Below are 16,980 nucleotides of genomic sequence, written 5' to 3' on the forward strand. Positions count from 1 at the left end.
TAAATGGAATGATGACCTAGGAAAGAAAAGTCAACTCCTCCAGAGGTCTGATCCAGGCCAAAACGGCTGCTCCACAAGGCAAGACAGCCCCGAGTTCCAAGAGGCACTCGGATTCCTCTTGTCCTGCTCAAGAGAAACACGTCCAAATTCAACTCAACGAGTTTCAGTTGGGATTTCTGAAGCAGTTACCACAGGTTGACCTCCATCAGCAAGAGGTGGGAAGAGGAGAGAAAAATAAATCATGCGCAAAGTGAAAATGAAACAAAAGTATCTAGTGGTTTAAAAAAAAAAAAGTGAATTCAATTTAAGACAGCAATAGTGCTAAAGAGCCTGCATTTGAGTGAATTGTTTTAAATAAAGAAGGGGATTGGACTGAAGGGGACAGGCACATCTGGTGTTCTGCTGTCTTCCCAACCTCTTTCTTGGATCTATTTCTGTCTGCAGCGTGGTGGACCCAACGTTTCCGAGCTGTACGTGGTGACAGTGCACGCGGACACGGAGCTGTCATTAAAGAGCTGATACTCCCGTGGGTCTCTTTGTCAGAGCCTGGTTTGCTCCATGTGCAGAAACTCCACTGGAAGAACCCATCATTCCCTACAAATCCCTCTCCAGTTTTAGGAGAAATAAATGTCCGCTTCCGGCACGACCGCACTCAAAGCGGAAAGATCTTTTGTATCAGCTCTCTAAGCAGCAGGGTGAGCTCCAGGAATAAAGAAGTACAGGATATTCATGCCAAAGGGAATCTCTTAGCCCAGGAGTCCATGGAGGATGGCTGAAACAATGTTCCAAGGAGAAATGATCCGTCAAACTACGTAGACGAAGGAGAAGGTCAACTGGTGTCTAACCCCAGTGTGACAGGCACTTATTTCCACATGGTTGGACCTCATGAAAATTCAGTCTACATGATAAACAAAACAAAGAAACCAAAACAAAAAAAACCCCAAAACAAAACAGCAACACAGCTGGGTCACCTGTACCCTACAAAGTGCTTATGTCTCAACATAGCTTCCAGATGCCAGAAGGTCAATCAAACCCTGTTTGTCTCCATAGGCAGTTCTCCAAGCTGGCCCGTGCAGCAGGCGCCGCGGGTCATGTCAGTCCTTGCAGGTGTAAACCTCCTCCCTCTGGGTGCACTGCTTGCACTCCACGTAGCAGCACCAACGCACCTGGCACTGGCACGGGCGCGTCACCACCCGGCTCTGCGTGTTGTGGCCCCGGCCGCAGCAGATGCTGTCGCAGTTCTTGTCCTTGTAACACTTCCGTCCCGAGGTGCCGGGGGAATAGCGACTCATCAGGCAGAAGCTCGGGGAGTCGTCAATGTAGACGAGATCCGTAGTCCTTGGGATTTGATCGCTGTGGCCGGGGATGGATTTTTTAGGGGGGGAAATGTCGCCTTCCCCCGTGGCCTCGTTGGTGGTGCTGCCCACCTTGAGCGAGGTCTCGTACTTCTGCTTCAGCTGCTTGCCGATCTCGTGGAAGGGGGAGAGCTGCCTCCAGCACGTCCGGACGGTGCAGGAGCCGGACACGCCGTGGCATTTGCAGGTGGTCTCCACGCCGGCTTTGATGACCTGCAGACACACACACGGCCCCAAAGAGAATCAGTCATCAAAGCATCAAGTAAAACATGACATTTTCTAGAAGACGCTTCAGGGACACCAAGTTGAAGACAATACCAAAAAATATCTGTTGGAAGCAGACAGAAAAGGCATCCTACAGGATATACTTCAAGAGGTGTCAGTTCCCAGAGTATGACATTCAAAACACATCCTACAGGATATACTTCAAAAGGCTCTCAGTTCCCAGAGTATGACATTCACCTGCAAAAACTTTGCTTAATTGGCTAATTAAAGATATCGAAAAGGTGCACAAAGATTGTCCACTGCTGACACTCATCGTGTAGATAGAGATCTGAAATTGTGATACAACTAAGAGATTAATACATATTTTAACACCTATTTAACTTTGTCAATAATAAGTAGGTAAGATATAAAAGTGGAAGAAATGGAAAGAGGTGGGGTGGCACATGCTCCAGAACAGAAATGTGGATGATAGGAACCTTCTCCATACCACAGGACCCCAAACCCAAGTACAAGAAGAAGCAATCTTAGTTTAGCACCATCCGCTGCCTGATGCTAAACAAAGGATCCCATTCTTTTCAAATCAACTGCAATAAAGAAGTTTCACAGCACAAAACCACACCCATCTACATAGAAGCAGCATTGGAATGTTCCAGCTCCCCTTCTCCAGAGAGAGATTTACACCTGGAGCACCTCCATGGGCAACACATGAGCAGAGATGTTATTTGGACAACCACAGATACCCCACATTTTGCCCACAGATTATAAACACAAATTTGTATTTCTAATTCTCCCACCCTGCCCCTTCCCCAAAATTAGGTTCTGTTGACTTTAAATGGGTAAGGTACAACCACCCCTTAAAACAGCAGGTGAGGACAGAGTTTGTTTGACAGAGCTGGGTCCTGACAAGGCACCAAAGTACTGCTGAAAGTGCCCTTCCTTTGGGCATCTACGGTACCTAAAAAAGAAGAAAACAACCTCCCCCCGTGCCCATGATGGCATCTGGCTCTGCTGTGGCCTCCTGACAGCAGAGGACTGGCTGCAGTCCATTTCCTGACCATCCGGTTCTTAATTATTTGGCTGCACAAATCCTGCTGAGCCCCATGTGCAACCGTGCAATAGGTCATGGACTTGGAATTGGGGCCTGGCCCAATTGTGATATTCCAGAAACATTTTTAGAAAGACAATATGCATAATGCAGCCTTCAGCAGAGCCTGTCCAATGGTCACACTTCATTCCTGTGACAGCCAAAGACCTTTGCAAGTGCAATCCAATAATACACAGTAGCATTCAGAGCGGTGGCGGGTTACAGGGGGAGATGTGTTGCTGGTTATAGCGCTCAGCTGGGATGGCTTGGGTAAGGGCTGTCACGCTTTGTGTGCCAAAGTGTCTCGCCAAGTCCACAAGAAATCCCACAATGTCAGACAAGAGCGTGCAGAACACATTTCAACACCGAGGGGGAGGGGGGAAAACCCCAACTCTCACCCGTCCCCTCCCTCGTGTAAAGTCCCGTTTCACTGCTTGTCCAGAAGTGAGAGCTGAGTTCGTGTGAAACAAAGCTCCTCCACCTGATTTCACGCCCACACCATCAGCAAACCGGGCAGAAATTGCTGGGATACTTGGGAAAGGGCTGCACACTGGAGTCATTCATCACTTCAGGCTTTCCTCAACCTTTCCTCCTCCCCCAGCGCATTTGCATCTGCTCCACCTGGAAAAGGAGACAACCCCCGTTGCCCAGGAGTTGGGAAAGCAAGCAACCAACAGGAACTGGCTCAGCTTGTAGTCCTGCTCCTGGGCTTGGAGCTGATTGAACAAGACAGGGTCATGAAACTCAGGAAGGGAACCTGGAGTCGGGGCTGTTCTTGTCAGGAGCCACCTCTCTGGAGCTCTGCAGGAGTGCTGACGTTGCAGGAGCACTGCAGCCAAGGCGTCCACATGGGGCTGGTGGATACAGCCCAACACGTGTTGGAAAACCTGATCCTGATGGACTGGCAGCTGGCTGATGGCACAGGACCTTCAGTCAGGTGTAAGCATGTAGGTTTAGGCACTTAAATCGCACCAGCCAGCCAGGGTTGACCTCACCGAGGCAAACACTCGAGTTTAAACACCTCAGTTCGAGAAACACCTCAGAACTCTCATCGCAGTCGGGGCAGCCAAAGCAGGGCAGGACCCTGCAGTGAGGCAAACACCTGCTCCACTGAACAGCTCTCCAGGCTCCCACTGACAGCTGAGCACATCTCTATCACCAACAGGAGCCTGGGGACCCAGCCCACACAGAGGCACCTCAGTTCAGGAGAGTCTGTGAGCGGAATCCTGCCCTTTGGGCCAAACTCAGGTGTTTAAATATCTCCACCTAGCACTAACTGAGGTGCTTTAAAACATTCTCCTCACACCAGCTGTCCCTCCAGCAGCATAAAGGTCCCTCAAGGGGTACTAATTAGTGTATTTGGGTAGATTAATTCTATTCTCCTCATCTGGGCTCAAACAAAGTTCCACATGAGCCCCAGTGTGGATTTTCCTGACTCGCTTCTAGCTCCTTGTTAAGCAGTGGCTGGGACAGCTCTGGTGGACCAAAGCATAAAAGGTTTCCATTGCCCATGTCCCCATGAATGCAGCAGTTTATGAAATTCAGTGTGGATTTTCCTGTGGCTGCCGTGCAAGCGCGGTGCCTCCCAACCGCCCCGTAAAGCTTCTCCTGGAAGGACCGGGAAGGGCTCAAGAATGTTACGAGGCAGCAAGAGTGAAAATCCTAGAAAAATTCCCTGCCCAGGCAGCCTCCCCTGCTGCTGTCAGTCACGCTGCAGCTCCTCGAGGCGCTGCGTGATGGGGAACTGCTGCCTGCAGCCCCAGCCACCCACGAGCCAAAATGAATCTTGGCAAAGCCCTTCAGGTTCCCGTCCCGCTCCCCAGCTTCCACAACGACCTTTCCTCCTCTTGTTGCAAGCTCCTGTCAGAGACACTTAAATCCACCTCATTTCTTCAGGAAGCAGAGCAAGACTGATCCAAGTCAGCAGGTTGCTTGGAGAAAGCTTTGCTGGCTGGATCCTAGGACAAATGTCTGGATCATGCTTTCAAACCTGAAGGTCTTCTATCCTTCTTCCAGGATAGAAAAACACAGGTTTTTTTCCCAAAAAAGTCTTGGTTAGATGAGGAAGAATAAGGTTTTACCATATAAAATCATATTTCAAGAGCTGTAGCAGCTCCTGCTTTCTTTTCAGGGCTCATCACAGTTCAGAGCCTGATTTACCTCCATCCTACACAGACCTGAACCTGTTCTGAGCTCACCACTGAATAATCACTTCATCCACACCAAGGGTGGCCACCCGCACCTTTGTCACAGATGTGAAGCAGAGTGGCTCAGCTTCCATCCAAGGCACAAAATGTTTCATGCTCCCCATGGCCCCAATTCCACAGATACCAGACAGCAGCAGTGTTGCAGTAACTCAGGAATAGCAGCGAGAAGGAGCATCATTTTTGTACTGTGTGCTCTAGAGAGCTCCTACCATGAAAACAAAGCCAAACAAAGACAAGCGGTGGGTCAGGGATGGCATCACACATGGGAATTCTGTCCTCCCACTCTTCTCTGAACAACCACCTGGTCTGGCAGTATCAAACAGAACAGTTTGGGAGGAAAATAAGGATTTTTAGCTTGACTTAGGAACACAAATTCCCACTGACCTTGCCGTGAGAACACCCAATACTGACAAACGCAGAATGAGGGAAACACAAAGCAAGACAGAACCATTTTTTCCTGGGGTTTTCCTGCTCGGAGGAAACCAGATAGCTCTGCTGGACTGCCTTCCCAAATGGCTTTACATGGGGAAAAGGGATCACAGCAGAGCATTGCTATGCAACATGTAATCCTTCCTCCCAACAATGGTGCGCCGCGAAGCTCAGACTGAGTGCCCCCGTCATGATCAGTCTCAGACATGCTGCAACACACAATTTCTCAGTGTTTTAGCTGAAACGCCGAGGACAGGATTCCCATTCATTCCCAGCTGGGTCACGGGGCTCTGGCAGTGGGGTTTTTTTTTTTGGTTTTTTTTTTTCAGACAACTCTTGTCTGGGCAGCAGCAGCCCAGGGCGGACACCCGGCCGTGGGAATTCCGCACTCATTGCTCCGCTGTCGTCATGGCTGGGCTGCGGCTCCAGGGCTTCAAACCATTCGCTATGGTTTGGGGGAGAGGAGGCAGCAAACCCTCCTCGCAGGCAGCTCATCCAGGGAAAAGCCTTGCCTGGCTTTGGGAAGGGCTTTGGGATGCTTCCCCACAAATCCAATCCCCTCCGTCGCCCCGTACACGGAGCCCTCTCCAATTTAAATAGGCTTAGTCATTCTCTCAGCTCAAGTATTAACGTTTGTTTGGACAGCAGCCATGGTCCCCACACACAAGCAGTGGACCAGACTTGTCCCTTCACACTGGCCAATGCCACTGGCTGAACTATAAAACTTTCACAGATTGTTAGAAGTTGTCCTTTCTTTTTTCTTCTACCTTGTTAAAAAAACCCCTTCTTTTCAGGCTGTTCTCAACCTGCTTTTTCAGAACAGCTTTCCCCTCCCACCAGCCTTCCCTCTTTAAAAAATGGGAACATTCATATTTCTGTGACATAGGTATTAAAACACAAACATTTAAGCATAGAACAACATAACCCTACTTAAAACTGAGAACTTCAGAAGTATTTTCCCCATGCTCAGTATTCCTAGCATGCTTCCCATGCTAAAAAAGGTCCACATAAACAACCAACTGCAATCACTTATGGGACACAGCAAGCAATTTTTTTTCCAGAGTATTGATTTCCAGGCCTAAGAAAGGCTTTGGCTGAGCCATTCTCAGCCTGAAAGAAGTGGAAAATCCAGAGAGCACGCCTGGGCATTCCTACCTGTCATAACCTGCAGCAATTAATACCAGTGGTGGCCCTGAAAACTGATCTGTACATTAAGAGCTCTTCTCAGGCTGTTATTTGCTGGGTTTGATTTGTACCTTGGTAAACATGTGATGCCCCATTTCTCACTGCAAACACATCCCTAAAAAACAGCCAAGAAGGATGCTTTATGTCTTTTGGTTTTTTGCATGCACCAAGTGGATTAAACTCCAAAACAGCAATTATTATACATCATGAGGGTGCAGCAAAAGCTGGAGTTGGACTGGAACTGTGTTAATGAGCAGGAACTGTGTGAGAATGGATGGTCAGTGCTTGTAAACACTGTCCCTGCAACGGGAGAGTTGTGCCTCACTCCGCCTGTGTGTGACCTTTAGTGAGTCACTTAATCTTTCTGGGTCTCAATTTCCCCCCTCTGCTCAACAGAGCTCCAGAAATGAAGAGGGTGGCATGCTCTGATAACGTGTTATGTGATAGCTCATGAAGTTCCTCAGACAGATGATAGCTGGGCAAACATCTCCCTGATATGGAGAGTGCATCTCCAGCCCTCCAGAGAGATCCCTGCCAGCGCTGCCTGGGGGGGAAAAGCCATTCCTCAGATGGAATTCCAAAATAAGCAAGTCAACAGCAAGGGAAAGTCCAGGCACCTCCCACTATCCTCTCCAGAGCACCCCAGATGGTTCCAGGTGTAGCTGTCTCAGGGTGGGGCTGGACTTGAAGCCCACAAGGGTGACAAGGACCATGACAGGGGCTTGGGACAAGGCGACCTTTAAGGTCCCTTCCAACCCAAGCCATTCCAGGATTCTGTGATCCCTCAGAAACACTTGCTCTGCACACACCAAAGCATCTTGTGCAAAAAACAATGAAGCCTCATGAAAGGAACCAGTTTCAAAGCAGGAAACTGCTGGAAGAGAGACATTTTCTTCTTCTCCATCTCTACGTCCCCATAATTTTGTATTAAACACTCAAGACAACTGTGGTTATACATGGACTTCAGGCAAAGGTTTGTGGAAGGATGAAGGGAAAAGGCAGTGAGAACATGATAATTTTTTTTCCTAGGGTAACAGCAGCCCCTTTTAATTGTGCCCCTTGGATCTGTAAGACATGCTTGACCAGACATACCTCAGGAAGAGGTCAGCACTCCTGGGATTAAGAAACTTAGCAACGCTCCAGAGAGGGAGTTGGAAAGTCATGTTTAATGATACTTGGCTGAGAAACTGGGCAAATTTAATTAAAACATCACTTACTCAAGCCCAGTGGAACTAATTGAGTGCTCTAATATTCCGCCTTTTCATTAATGGGTTACAAAAGAGGGCTGCACTTGTGTGTACAAGGGGGAAAAGGGGGGAGGATGGAGAGAAGATGAGAGCTTTAGCAAGGCTGCCTGGGCTTCATTTAATATAACTCAGAAACTTCATTGCTGGCCACGGAGCTTTAATACAGTTGACTTCTCCCCCATCCCCTCCACACACACATCTCCCCCCAAAAAACCCTCTCCACCCAAGACCCCTCGGAAAGAATGGCTGAATGAGGGAGAGTAGATCTGGCAAAGGAAGGGAAATTGCTTTTTTAATAAGTGGTCTATTCAGAACTCCCGCTTTTCAATAAAGAGAAGGCTGGAGAAGTCCTGGTCTAATTACCTCATCCTCAAACTAGACAAGCTCACCCTTTCATTAACCACTGAGGTCATATCATATAACTTGGTGAGCCACCATGGGCACAACATGTTCAGTGATTATTTCACTGGTGGCAGCAAAATTACAGGCAGCCCATCAAGGTTGTAAAAAAGCAGAAGTAAATTCATAATTAAATGAGAACGTCTACCAAGAGACACTAAAACTAGGCGGGATAGGATCATGTCACCCTTGCAGAAATACAGGGATTGTTTGCTGGTGTGACACCATGGAGAAACTGGTGTGGTGACCAGGAGGGGAGAGGGTTGCTTGCCAAATTAGTCAGTCCAGCACAGGACCTTTTTTTTTTTGCTGGGTCTCAAGGGACTATTTGTATGTTTTGCCATGGTGGGGAGTAATTAGATGGGAGAAATGACACGTAAAGAATCAGTGAGAGACCACCAAGCTTGTGCTGTATCACTCATAGAGACTTCTCCACTCCCTCAGTGAACACACACATCCACACGCTGCAAGAACCCCAGCTCCAAACTGCTCAGCTCCAAAATGGCACAAATCAAGGCTGTCTGCACCCCTCTACTGCCTCTGATCCACCCAAAATCAAATCTAGATTGGTTATTGTTCCAATAACCACGCTAGGTGAGTCCAAAGGGGTTTCAGACTGCTGCAGTCACTGGGTGAGCAAACCCTGCTTGATAGTGGCAAAGTCTTTATGGCAGGAGTTGGTTGGTGGGCAGCTTCTTTGAAGGCACAGAAAATGTGCTGAGAATCATCTTTAACTCACTTCCTTCCACAAGGAAAATATCCACAAACTCAGCAAGGAATGCAGTAGTGCTGCCCTCAGCCTCCATCCTCTCATCCCTGCACTTGCAGTGGGAACAGGAGGAGGAACAGAGATCAAACCTGGTATTAATCCACACCTGAGAGCAAGCAGTGCCAAAGATAATCCATCCACCACATCAAGAGGGTCAAACTGGTTTCAATATTCTGGAATCTGAACCAAGCACTGCAAGTTTGGACTTTGTAGTCAAAAAGCCAGCCTGGGTCCTCATCTCTGATCATCATCTTAGTGACACTGAATTGTGCCAGGGGTTTAGGGCCACGTATCCCAACCATACAGATGTGCTCTCCTGATCTTCCACCACCACCCTCCTGAAAGCTTCCTCCTCAACATTCCCTCCCTCTCTGCCTGGCTCCATGGTGGAGCTGTGAGCCTGCTGGGCTGCTTGGCTTGGCTTTCAACCACGCCATGGCCCGATGAATTATTATATCCAGCAGCACAAACAGAGAAATCATTTCAACTGCTGCTGCAAACAGGCAAAGGAAAGCTGTCACACAGCAATCCCAACTCAACAGGGACGTTGTGAGTGGACAAAAATAGGAGCAGTGGATCACTGACCTGCAGCAGAGGTCTGTGACTTGGGTTGCCAGGAGGGCTCTGGGTGTCTGGACAACCGTCACAACTGTTACTCAGCTGTTCAGCTGCAGATACCACACTGAGAAACCACTGCCAGTGGCCACAGTCCCACTGTGCCAAGGGGAGTGGAGGCAGAGGATGCTGGAGAGTCCTGCATCTTCCCCTGGGAGCTAACTCGCAAGGATCAGGACATGGAGGGGAATGTTCAACCTCTCCCGCTCATCCTTGGAGTTTGTTTAGCTCAGAGTCGTGCAGTGTAGAGAACAGATGATAATTAAGGACACAAATCCTAAATCCAAGAGTGGCCTCAGCCATATGGACATCCTGACTGCAGCTCCTGGGATTGGGAACACTGGGAGTTGGGCCAAACCCATCTAGGAGGTTTTTAGCCCTGCCACTGTTGGTGGATACCCCTGGAGCTACAAGGACATGCCAGTGGCAGCCAAAGTCACATCCTTGGAGGTTTTGATGAGACTGTATTGTGTGACTCTGGAATGAGAGGAGAGCCAGGACATCTCACAGAAACATCCAGCATGGAAACACAGCCTCCAAGGGCCACCTTCTCCACTGCCATCCCATCTGCTACACACTCAACTGCAAAAGATGGGACAGAGCAACCAACACCAGGGTTGAGACAAGTTCCCTGCAAAGCCTGTTTGACACGTCAAAGAGCTGCCACAGGAGTTCAGAGACACTGAGCCCTTTAATCCAGAGCAGGAAAGCTGTCAGCCAAAACCAGACACCAGCTAAATCCAGGATATTTCTAATCCTGATCTCAGCGCTGTCTAGGAGCATCTGGTAGTGGGGAGAGGGGGAGACTCTTTGCTGGCCAGCCCTGGCTGGTGGCATTCCCCGATGCCCCAATTCCGTAGCGAGGAATGACATTTTATACATAGACACAGCAACAACTGAGCTGGGGTGGCCATTCCTAGAATGCACAACTGGCTGGGCTGCATTTGCCTGGGAAACTGGAGACCCAGGTCCCCCATCCCAGCCCCAAGCCTGCATCCAATCACACAGACAATAACAAGGCTCGAGGGCTATTTCTGGCCTTGCAGTATGTCCCCCTTGGAGGTTGGTGCAATGAAACACTGATCCTAAGCACCTGTGCTGGCCAATCTGAGGGATTTTCGTGTTGGAGCAACTCTAGCCTAGGTACAGCCAAGCATTTTATGGGAGAAGGTGGAAAGCCTCTTCCTTTTCCCCTTGCTGGGATGACCCAGCACTCACAGACACTTTGTCCTTTACATCTGTCACGGAAAATGCTGAGCTGGAAAGGGACCCACAGGGATCATCGAGTCCAAATCCCGGCCCTGCATGGGACAAACTCAAAAATCACACCATGTGCCCCAGAGCATTGTCCAAATGCTTCCTGAACTCTGGCAGTCCTGCAGGGAGGCCCCTAGGCAGCCTCAGAGGAGGTGTAAAGAGCAGGAAGAGAGGATAAAGATGGGAAAAGAAAAAAGGGACTCTACAACCAAGCACCGTCTCCCGCTCTAGGTGACACAGGAGGTTTCTGTGCTCTAGGTGACACAGAAGGTTTCTGCCAGAAGGCAAAACTGAAGGGACCGTTAGGTCTGAGGTCAGCCAGAAATTAATACCTCCACCCTGGTTCCCTGCCAGCTGTTTCTCCAGCCAGTTTTAAAGAAACCTGGCCAAGGAGATGCTACACTCTCCATGCTCTACTGAACTGCTGCAAGAGAAGCGTCGCTCAAGGACATGTTGTGGCAGCATAAAACCTTTCCTCCATGTTCTACCTCATGTAAGCCTGAGAAACCTGTCTTTCCATCCCTTTGTGGTGTGAAACCCTCTCCTTCCTGTGGGAAACCAGCAATCTTTGTCTCCACCTCATACTTCCTAAACCTGGCCAGTCCCATTTCTTTCCCTCTGGTCTCTCTCCGACGGTTTTGCACAGTAAAAACCAGAGCATAATCCCACAGCTCAGCTTTCTCCCCTCCAGAAGGAGCACGACTCCATCCATTTCACCTCCACCTCTCCTATTCCACACCCAAAACCAGCATCATTCCCCCCAAAACCCCACAGCAGCCTGACCTCCCCCACCACCACCACCACCACCCCGCGGCGCCTTCAACACACCTTCATGCCCACCAGGTTGTTGTGGAAGTCCACCCTGGCTCGCAGGTCCTTGTTGGGCTTCCTCCCCAGGAACTCCTTGACGAACTTGTTGCTGTACTTGAGGTTGTCCCCACAGCCTCCCCACTGCCAGGCCTCCCTGTTCTCCAGGTCGGGGGCCTCGTCGCAGGTGCAGCGCTCCATGCGCCCCGCGCTGCACGCCTTGGCCATGGCGTGGGTCAGCCCCGCCGAGGAGATGGCGTACAGGAAGGCTGTCTCCTTGAAACCTGCAGGGACAGCAGGGACAGGCTCTAATTGCAGCTTAAAGAAAGGAAAAACACCCAGGAAATGGAGGTAAAACCTATCGGGAGAAGAGCATGAGTTGCGTCATGGAGTAAGAGAGTGCTAAGGTTGGAAGGTGTGGGAATTCACAAAATTAGAGGGGTTTGGGAAAGCTGCAAAAGGCAGGCCTCACAGGCAGTAGAACTGTGATTAGAGCTAAGCAGCAGCCATGAGATAGGTCAGCAGAAAAATTATTTAAACTGTGGAAAAGCAAAGACAAATAGAACAATGGTCTGTGTATTAATGCTTGTCTAGAATAACTCCCTAAGCTGCAGAAAAGTTTATCTAGCGAGATATTAGGAAGTTCTAAGCTTAATAATAGAGCTCTGTGTATTGTGTTTTAAGGCTTACCAGCAGGTGTTGTATTTGAAATGAGCAAGCACTGTTTAACCAAAGGTACCTGTGGTTATAGGGGTTGGATGGAACTACTGTCAATGTGCTTTTGCTTTGTGTGATTGGTCAAAAAACTTATAAAGGAAGTTGTAACATGAAGTTCTTAGTCTGCTGCCTAGGATGTGAGCTGGTGGCATCTTCCCATTGTCATAATCATGGAATGAGACTAATGCTGGAAAATAAAACAGCTCAAGGCACGTTCCACAGCAGCCCCGTCCTGTTCGTGATTTGTACACAGCCCCCAGACGGTGACAGAAGGGACCATGGCGGGGCACCTGGTGGCACCTCCCTGCTCCAACAGGGCCATCCCACAGCACAGGGCTCAGGATTACATCCAGACTGCTCTGGAATATCTCCAGTGAGGGAGACTCCACACCAGTGCTCAGTCACTGCCCAAGAAAGAAGTTCTTCCTCAAGTTCAGGTAGAATTCCCTGGGCACCCATTCCTGCCTGTTCCTCCTGTGGCACTGCTGGGCACCTCTGGGAAAAGCCTGGGCTGTGCCCTCCTGACTCCCTCACAGCATGGGAAGCTCTACTTGCATCACTGATGGTGGAGAGGGCACGGGGGAGGGCAAGGAATGACGGACAGAGGTGGCACAAGGATTCAGGAACACACATGGAATCTGGCCAGCTCGGTGGCTGTCACTCTGTGTCATTCACAGTCTCTGCCTGAAAATGGAAAGAGTTAAGCAAGAGTTGCCCCATCCTTGGAAGCATCCAAGACCAGGCTGGGCAGGGCCTGGAGCAACCTGGTCTACTGGAATGTGTCCCTCCCCATGGCAGGGGGTGGAACTGGATGAGCTTTAAGGTCCCCTCAAAGCCAAAGCTTTGACTCCATGAAGTTTTGGACAGGACATGGAGGTACCACTGCTGCTACCAAGGGGACACCAAACTGCAGGAACCCAGCAGAGGCTTCCAGTCCTCCTCGCTCTTCCCTCTCCTCCTGAATCACTGGGTCCTACTCCAGACTGGCAGAATTGTTGACAGATGACACCTGAGGGCTGGGAAGCAGGAGCTGTGTCACCTAACACAGCACCTCACTCAAAAAAACCCAGTTTACCCCTCAAACCTCCCATGCACAGCCTTTCTTTACACCTCCACACTCACCTATACAGGGATGTGACAGCATCCACACTCCCAACAGGCAAATGACACCCAGAGGGAGCCACGGTTTCAATCCAAATTATAAAAGCCAGAAATAAAAAGCAAACATGGCAGTATTTATAGCTGCCCATTCCCCAGCTATGGAAGCTGTAAACGACTGCATATTTGAGATGCAATTCCAGAACAGCTTTGGATGGGACTCAAGAAATCCCCCACTCAAAAATAACACAAGTGGATGGTGACAGTAGTGGATATATCTGTGAGCTGGTGTGTCAACCAAGGACATGCAGAGACACTGCCAGGTCATTTTTGGAACTGTTCCTTGGGAGGTTCATGACACTCCAAGCAAACTCATGTGGCCATTCCCAGAGTCTGCCTTCCCAAAACACTCCCAGGAGCAGGAAGACTGAGGAAAATCCACCCCAGGAGACTGAGGGTTGGTCCTTCCAAGGGTTCTGAGGTTCCACTTCCTCCCAGACTGTGGTAGGAATTATCCAATCATTCTACTGCTCACCTGGAAAAGGAGAACAGGAACCTTTTCCTCACTAGAAACGACACTAAAATAAAGAAGATTCAGCTCTACACTCACTGAGGACACCGCAAAGAGTGGTGAGAGTTAAAATAACAAATTTTGTTATTTTAATATTCTGACAGCCCAGAAACACCTGCAGCACTGCAAATACTCAATTGGAGGTGGTGAGAGAATTCTCAATTCACACAACAACAAAAACTCATGGGTACCCAGATGACTCCTCTGGGTAGAAAATGCCTTCTAAGCATCTCTCATCCTTTGTAAACTGTGTTTTTTCACTAAAATCCTTTGTTTTTTCCCAGGTTACACCCCAGGTCAGACTGCCCACATGCTTGCCAGAGGGATGTCACTACCAAAGAGAGCTGTGCTCCTGGATTGGAGAATTCTTGCCACAGCTAGACAGAATGAAAAGGCACCAGTGTCAAACAGAGAATCCTCAATGAGACGGGGTGTGCAAACCCTCCAAACAGAGAATCCTCATTGGGATGGGGTGTGCAAACCCTCCAAACAGAGAATCCTCATTGGGATGGGGTGTGCAAACCCTCCAAACAGAGAATCCTCACTGGTATGGGGTGTGCAAACCCTCCAGAGAATCCTCATTGGGATGGGGTGTGCAAACCCTCCAAACAGAGAGTCCTCACTGGGATGGGGTGTGCAAATCCTCCAAACAGAGAATCCTCAATGGGACGGGGTGTGCAAACCCTGACCTGGAGCTCTGAGCCAGCAATCATGGCATGGTTTGGGTTAGAGGGACGCTGAGATCCATCCTGTCCTGGGCAGGGACACCTCCCACTATCCCAGGTCGCCTCAAAGCCCATCCCATCTGGCCTTGCACACTTAACAACCAGCCATCAGCCTTCTAAGCATCTCTCATCCTTTGTAAACTGTGTTTTTTCACTAAAATCCTTTGGTTTTTCTAGGTTACACCCCAGGTCAGACTGCCCACATGCCTGCCAGAGGGATGCCACTACCAAAGAGAGCTGTGCTCCTGGATTGGAGAATTCTTGCCACAGCTAGACAGAATGAAAAGGCACCAGTGTCAAACAGAGAATCCTCACTGGTATGGGGTGTGCAAACCCTCCAAACAGAGAATCCTCATTGGGATGGGGTGTGCAAACCCTCCAAACAGAGAATCCTCATTGGGATGGGGTGTGCAAACCCTGACCTGGAGCTCTGAGCCTGTGGTTTGGGTTGGAAGGGACGCTGAGATCCATCCTGTCCTGGGCAGGGACACCTCCCACTATGCCCGGTCGCTCCAAACCCCATCCAAGCTGTCCTTGCACACTCAGCTCCCAGCCACCAGCCTGAACTGCTGAACTGGGCAGCCCAGCTCTCCACCCTGCTGAATCCAGAGCAGTTGTGGAATCCCAGCAGAAAGTCAGCGCCGTGCGACCACGACGCATTCCAGACCTGACAGAAAGCCAGCAGGAGCAGCTCATCTGCCAGCTTCTCCCCTTGCACCAGCTTTGTCTCCACTCCTCCCCTTCTCCAGCACTGAGAGCTTCCCAAATTCCCTGTGCCCATCAGCACGGGGATCATCTCACAGCTCCCAACGAGCTCCATGTGACATTTGGCTCTGGCCAGATTTTAAAGCCATCTCCACCACGCACTATTTGATTGCACCAAGATATTTTGTAACAAGATAATGAGCTTTAAATCAATGCAGGCATTCTAAGCCCCGGTGCATTGACAGTCTGCCGGGCCTGGCTATCCAGTTTCAGCCATTTCCAAAATTGTGCACGAGTATCCAAAGAGGATAACGAGTCCCTTAAACAATCCCCTGTTATTTTAAGAAACAGGGGCTGCATCAGCCCAAGCTGCAAACCAGCAGCCAGGGCTGGTCTGGTGACCAAAGTGTAAAAAAAGTTTCTGCTTTTAAGTGAAAAAAGTGGGGTTTTTTTCCCCTTTTTTTTCCTTTCTCCCTGGACGAGGAGGAGAAACAAGCCCTCAGTGATGGATTTGGAAAGCTGTGTCCTAGTGGGTGATACATGCCAGCCTTTGCCCTGGGGTACCACTTGCTGCAATGCTGAGCCAGGAACCAGCAGCTCCCGCAGAGGAGGAGGAGGACGAGGAGGAAGATTTACAGAGCACTGTGTTACTGCTCAGGAACACCACCTGAAGGATTTACAGCAGCGGGGCAGGGCAGAGATGCTGCAGGGATATAAACCACGGCAGAATGAGACAGCAGCAGAGCCCTGCAGCCCTCAGAGCTCTCATTTATCACCCAGATCCCTGACAAGGGCTGAGATGGGGGGGGGGGGGGGTCTCTGTGGGGTTTTAACTCCAGGCTGCCCTGCCTAGGGGACAGGCAGGTCTGAAGGAACGAGCTGTGGCCTCCAGGTGTCAGCATGAGAAAGTGCTTGGCTTCCCCAAGGCACCACTAATCCAGGGACTCCTCTGGCATGCAGGGATATTTTTAAATGTCTTGCAGCTCTGGCCCGGACCTCTTGGGTTTCATAAGGACTTTCCTTGTTTCCACCAGTCAGTGACAGTGCATTAGTTAAGCCCCGGTGCTTCTGAATTACTCCTCCTCACTAATTAGCCCTGCAAACCTCTGCTCTTATCTTTAAAGCCTTTCACACCCTGGCTTTTCCAGGTCCAGGCCCATTGCTGAGCGTGGGGTTTTCTGGAAGTCACCAAAGCCCTGGAGCCCCTTGAATGCTGTCTGTAAAATGGTGCTGCAGCCTGGAAATAACAACTGGATTTTACTGGGAGGGTGGAAGAAACTGGATTATATGTGGTGGTACAAAGAAAAGAACTAAAAATATCACTTTCTCCTCCAATAATCCTAATTTCTGGCCATCTCCACCTGAGCTGCTGGGAAGAGGTGAATTAATTACTCACTGCTCACATCCATGGCAGTAACAGCACACAGCCACTTTTGCCCTGTACTATGACAGGGCTTCCCTTGTCCCCTCTAACAGGACAGCACAGAACAGTCAGGTTTGCCTTATTTCCTTAAAAAAGGCATGTTCTCAACTTCTTTCCTGAGAGACTGGCAATGATAAACAGGAGAAATAAATAGGAGAAATA

At 49.6% G+C, this 16,980-nt stretch overlaps 1 protein-coding gene across 1 annotated transcript in view; it reads right to left on the minus strand.

The window, feature by feature from the left end:
- Window positions 1-1,094: 1,094 nt before the first annotated feature.
- The window catches only part of WNT9A (Wnt family member 9A), a 59,188-nt gene continuing 43,302 nt past the window's right edge, over window positions 1,095-16,980 (minus strand). Inside the window, exons 3-4 of the mRNA XM_066553351.1 lie at window positions 11,601-11,863; window positions 1,095-1,568 (exon numbers count right to left, since the gene is read on the minus strand). Of these exons, the coding sequence (XP_066409448.1) occupies window positions 1,095-1,568; window positions 11,601-11,863 (737 nt within the window). The remainder of the gene's footprint in view (window positions 1,569-11,600; window positions 11,864-16,980) is intronic.

Source organism: Molothrus aeneus, chromosome 1, assembly GCF_037042795.1.
Source record: "Molothrus aeneus isolate 106 chromosome 1, BPBGC_Maene_1.0, whole genome shotgun sequence".
In the NCBI taxonomy this organism is placed as follows: domain Eukaryota; kingdom Metazoa; phylum Chordata; class Aves; order Passeriformes; family Icteridae; genus Molothrus; species Molothrus aeneus.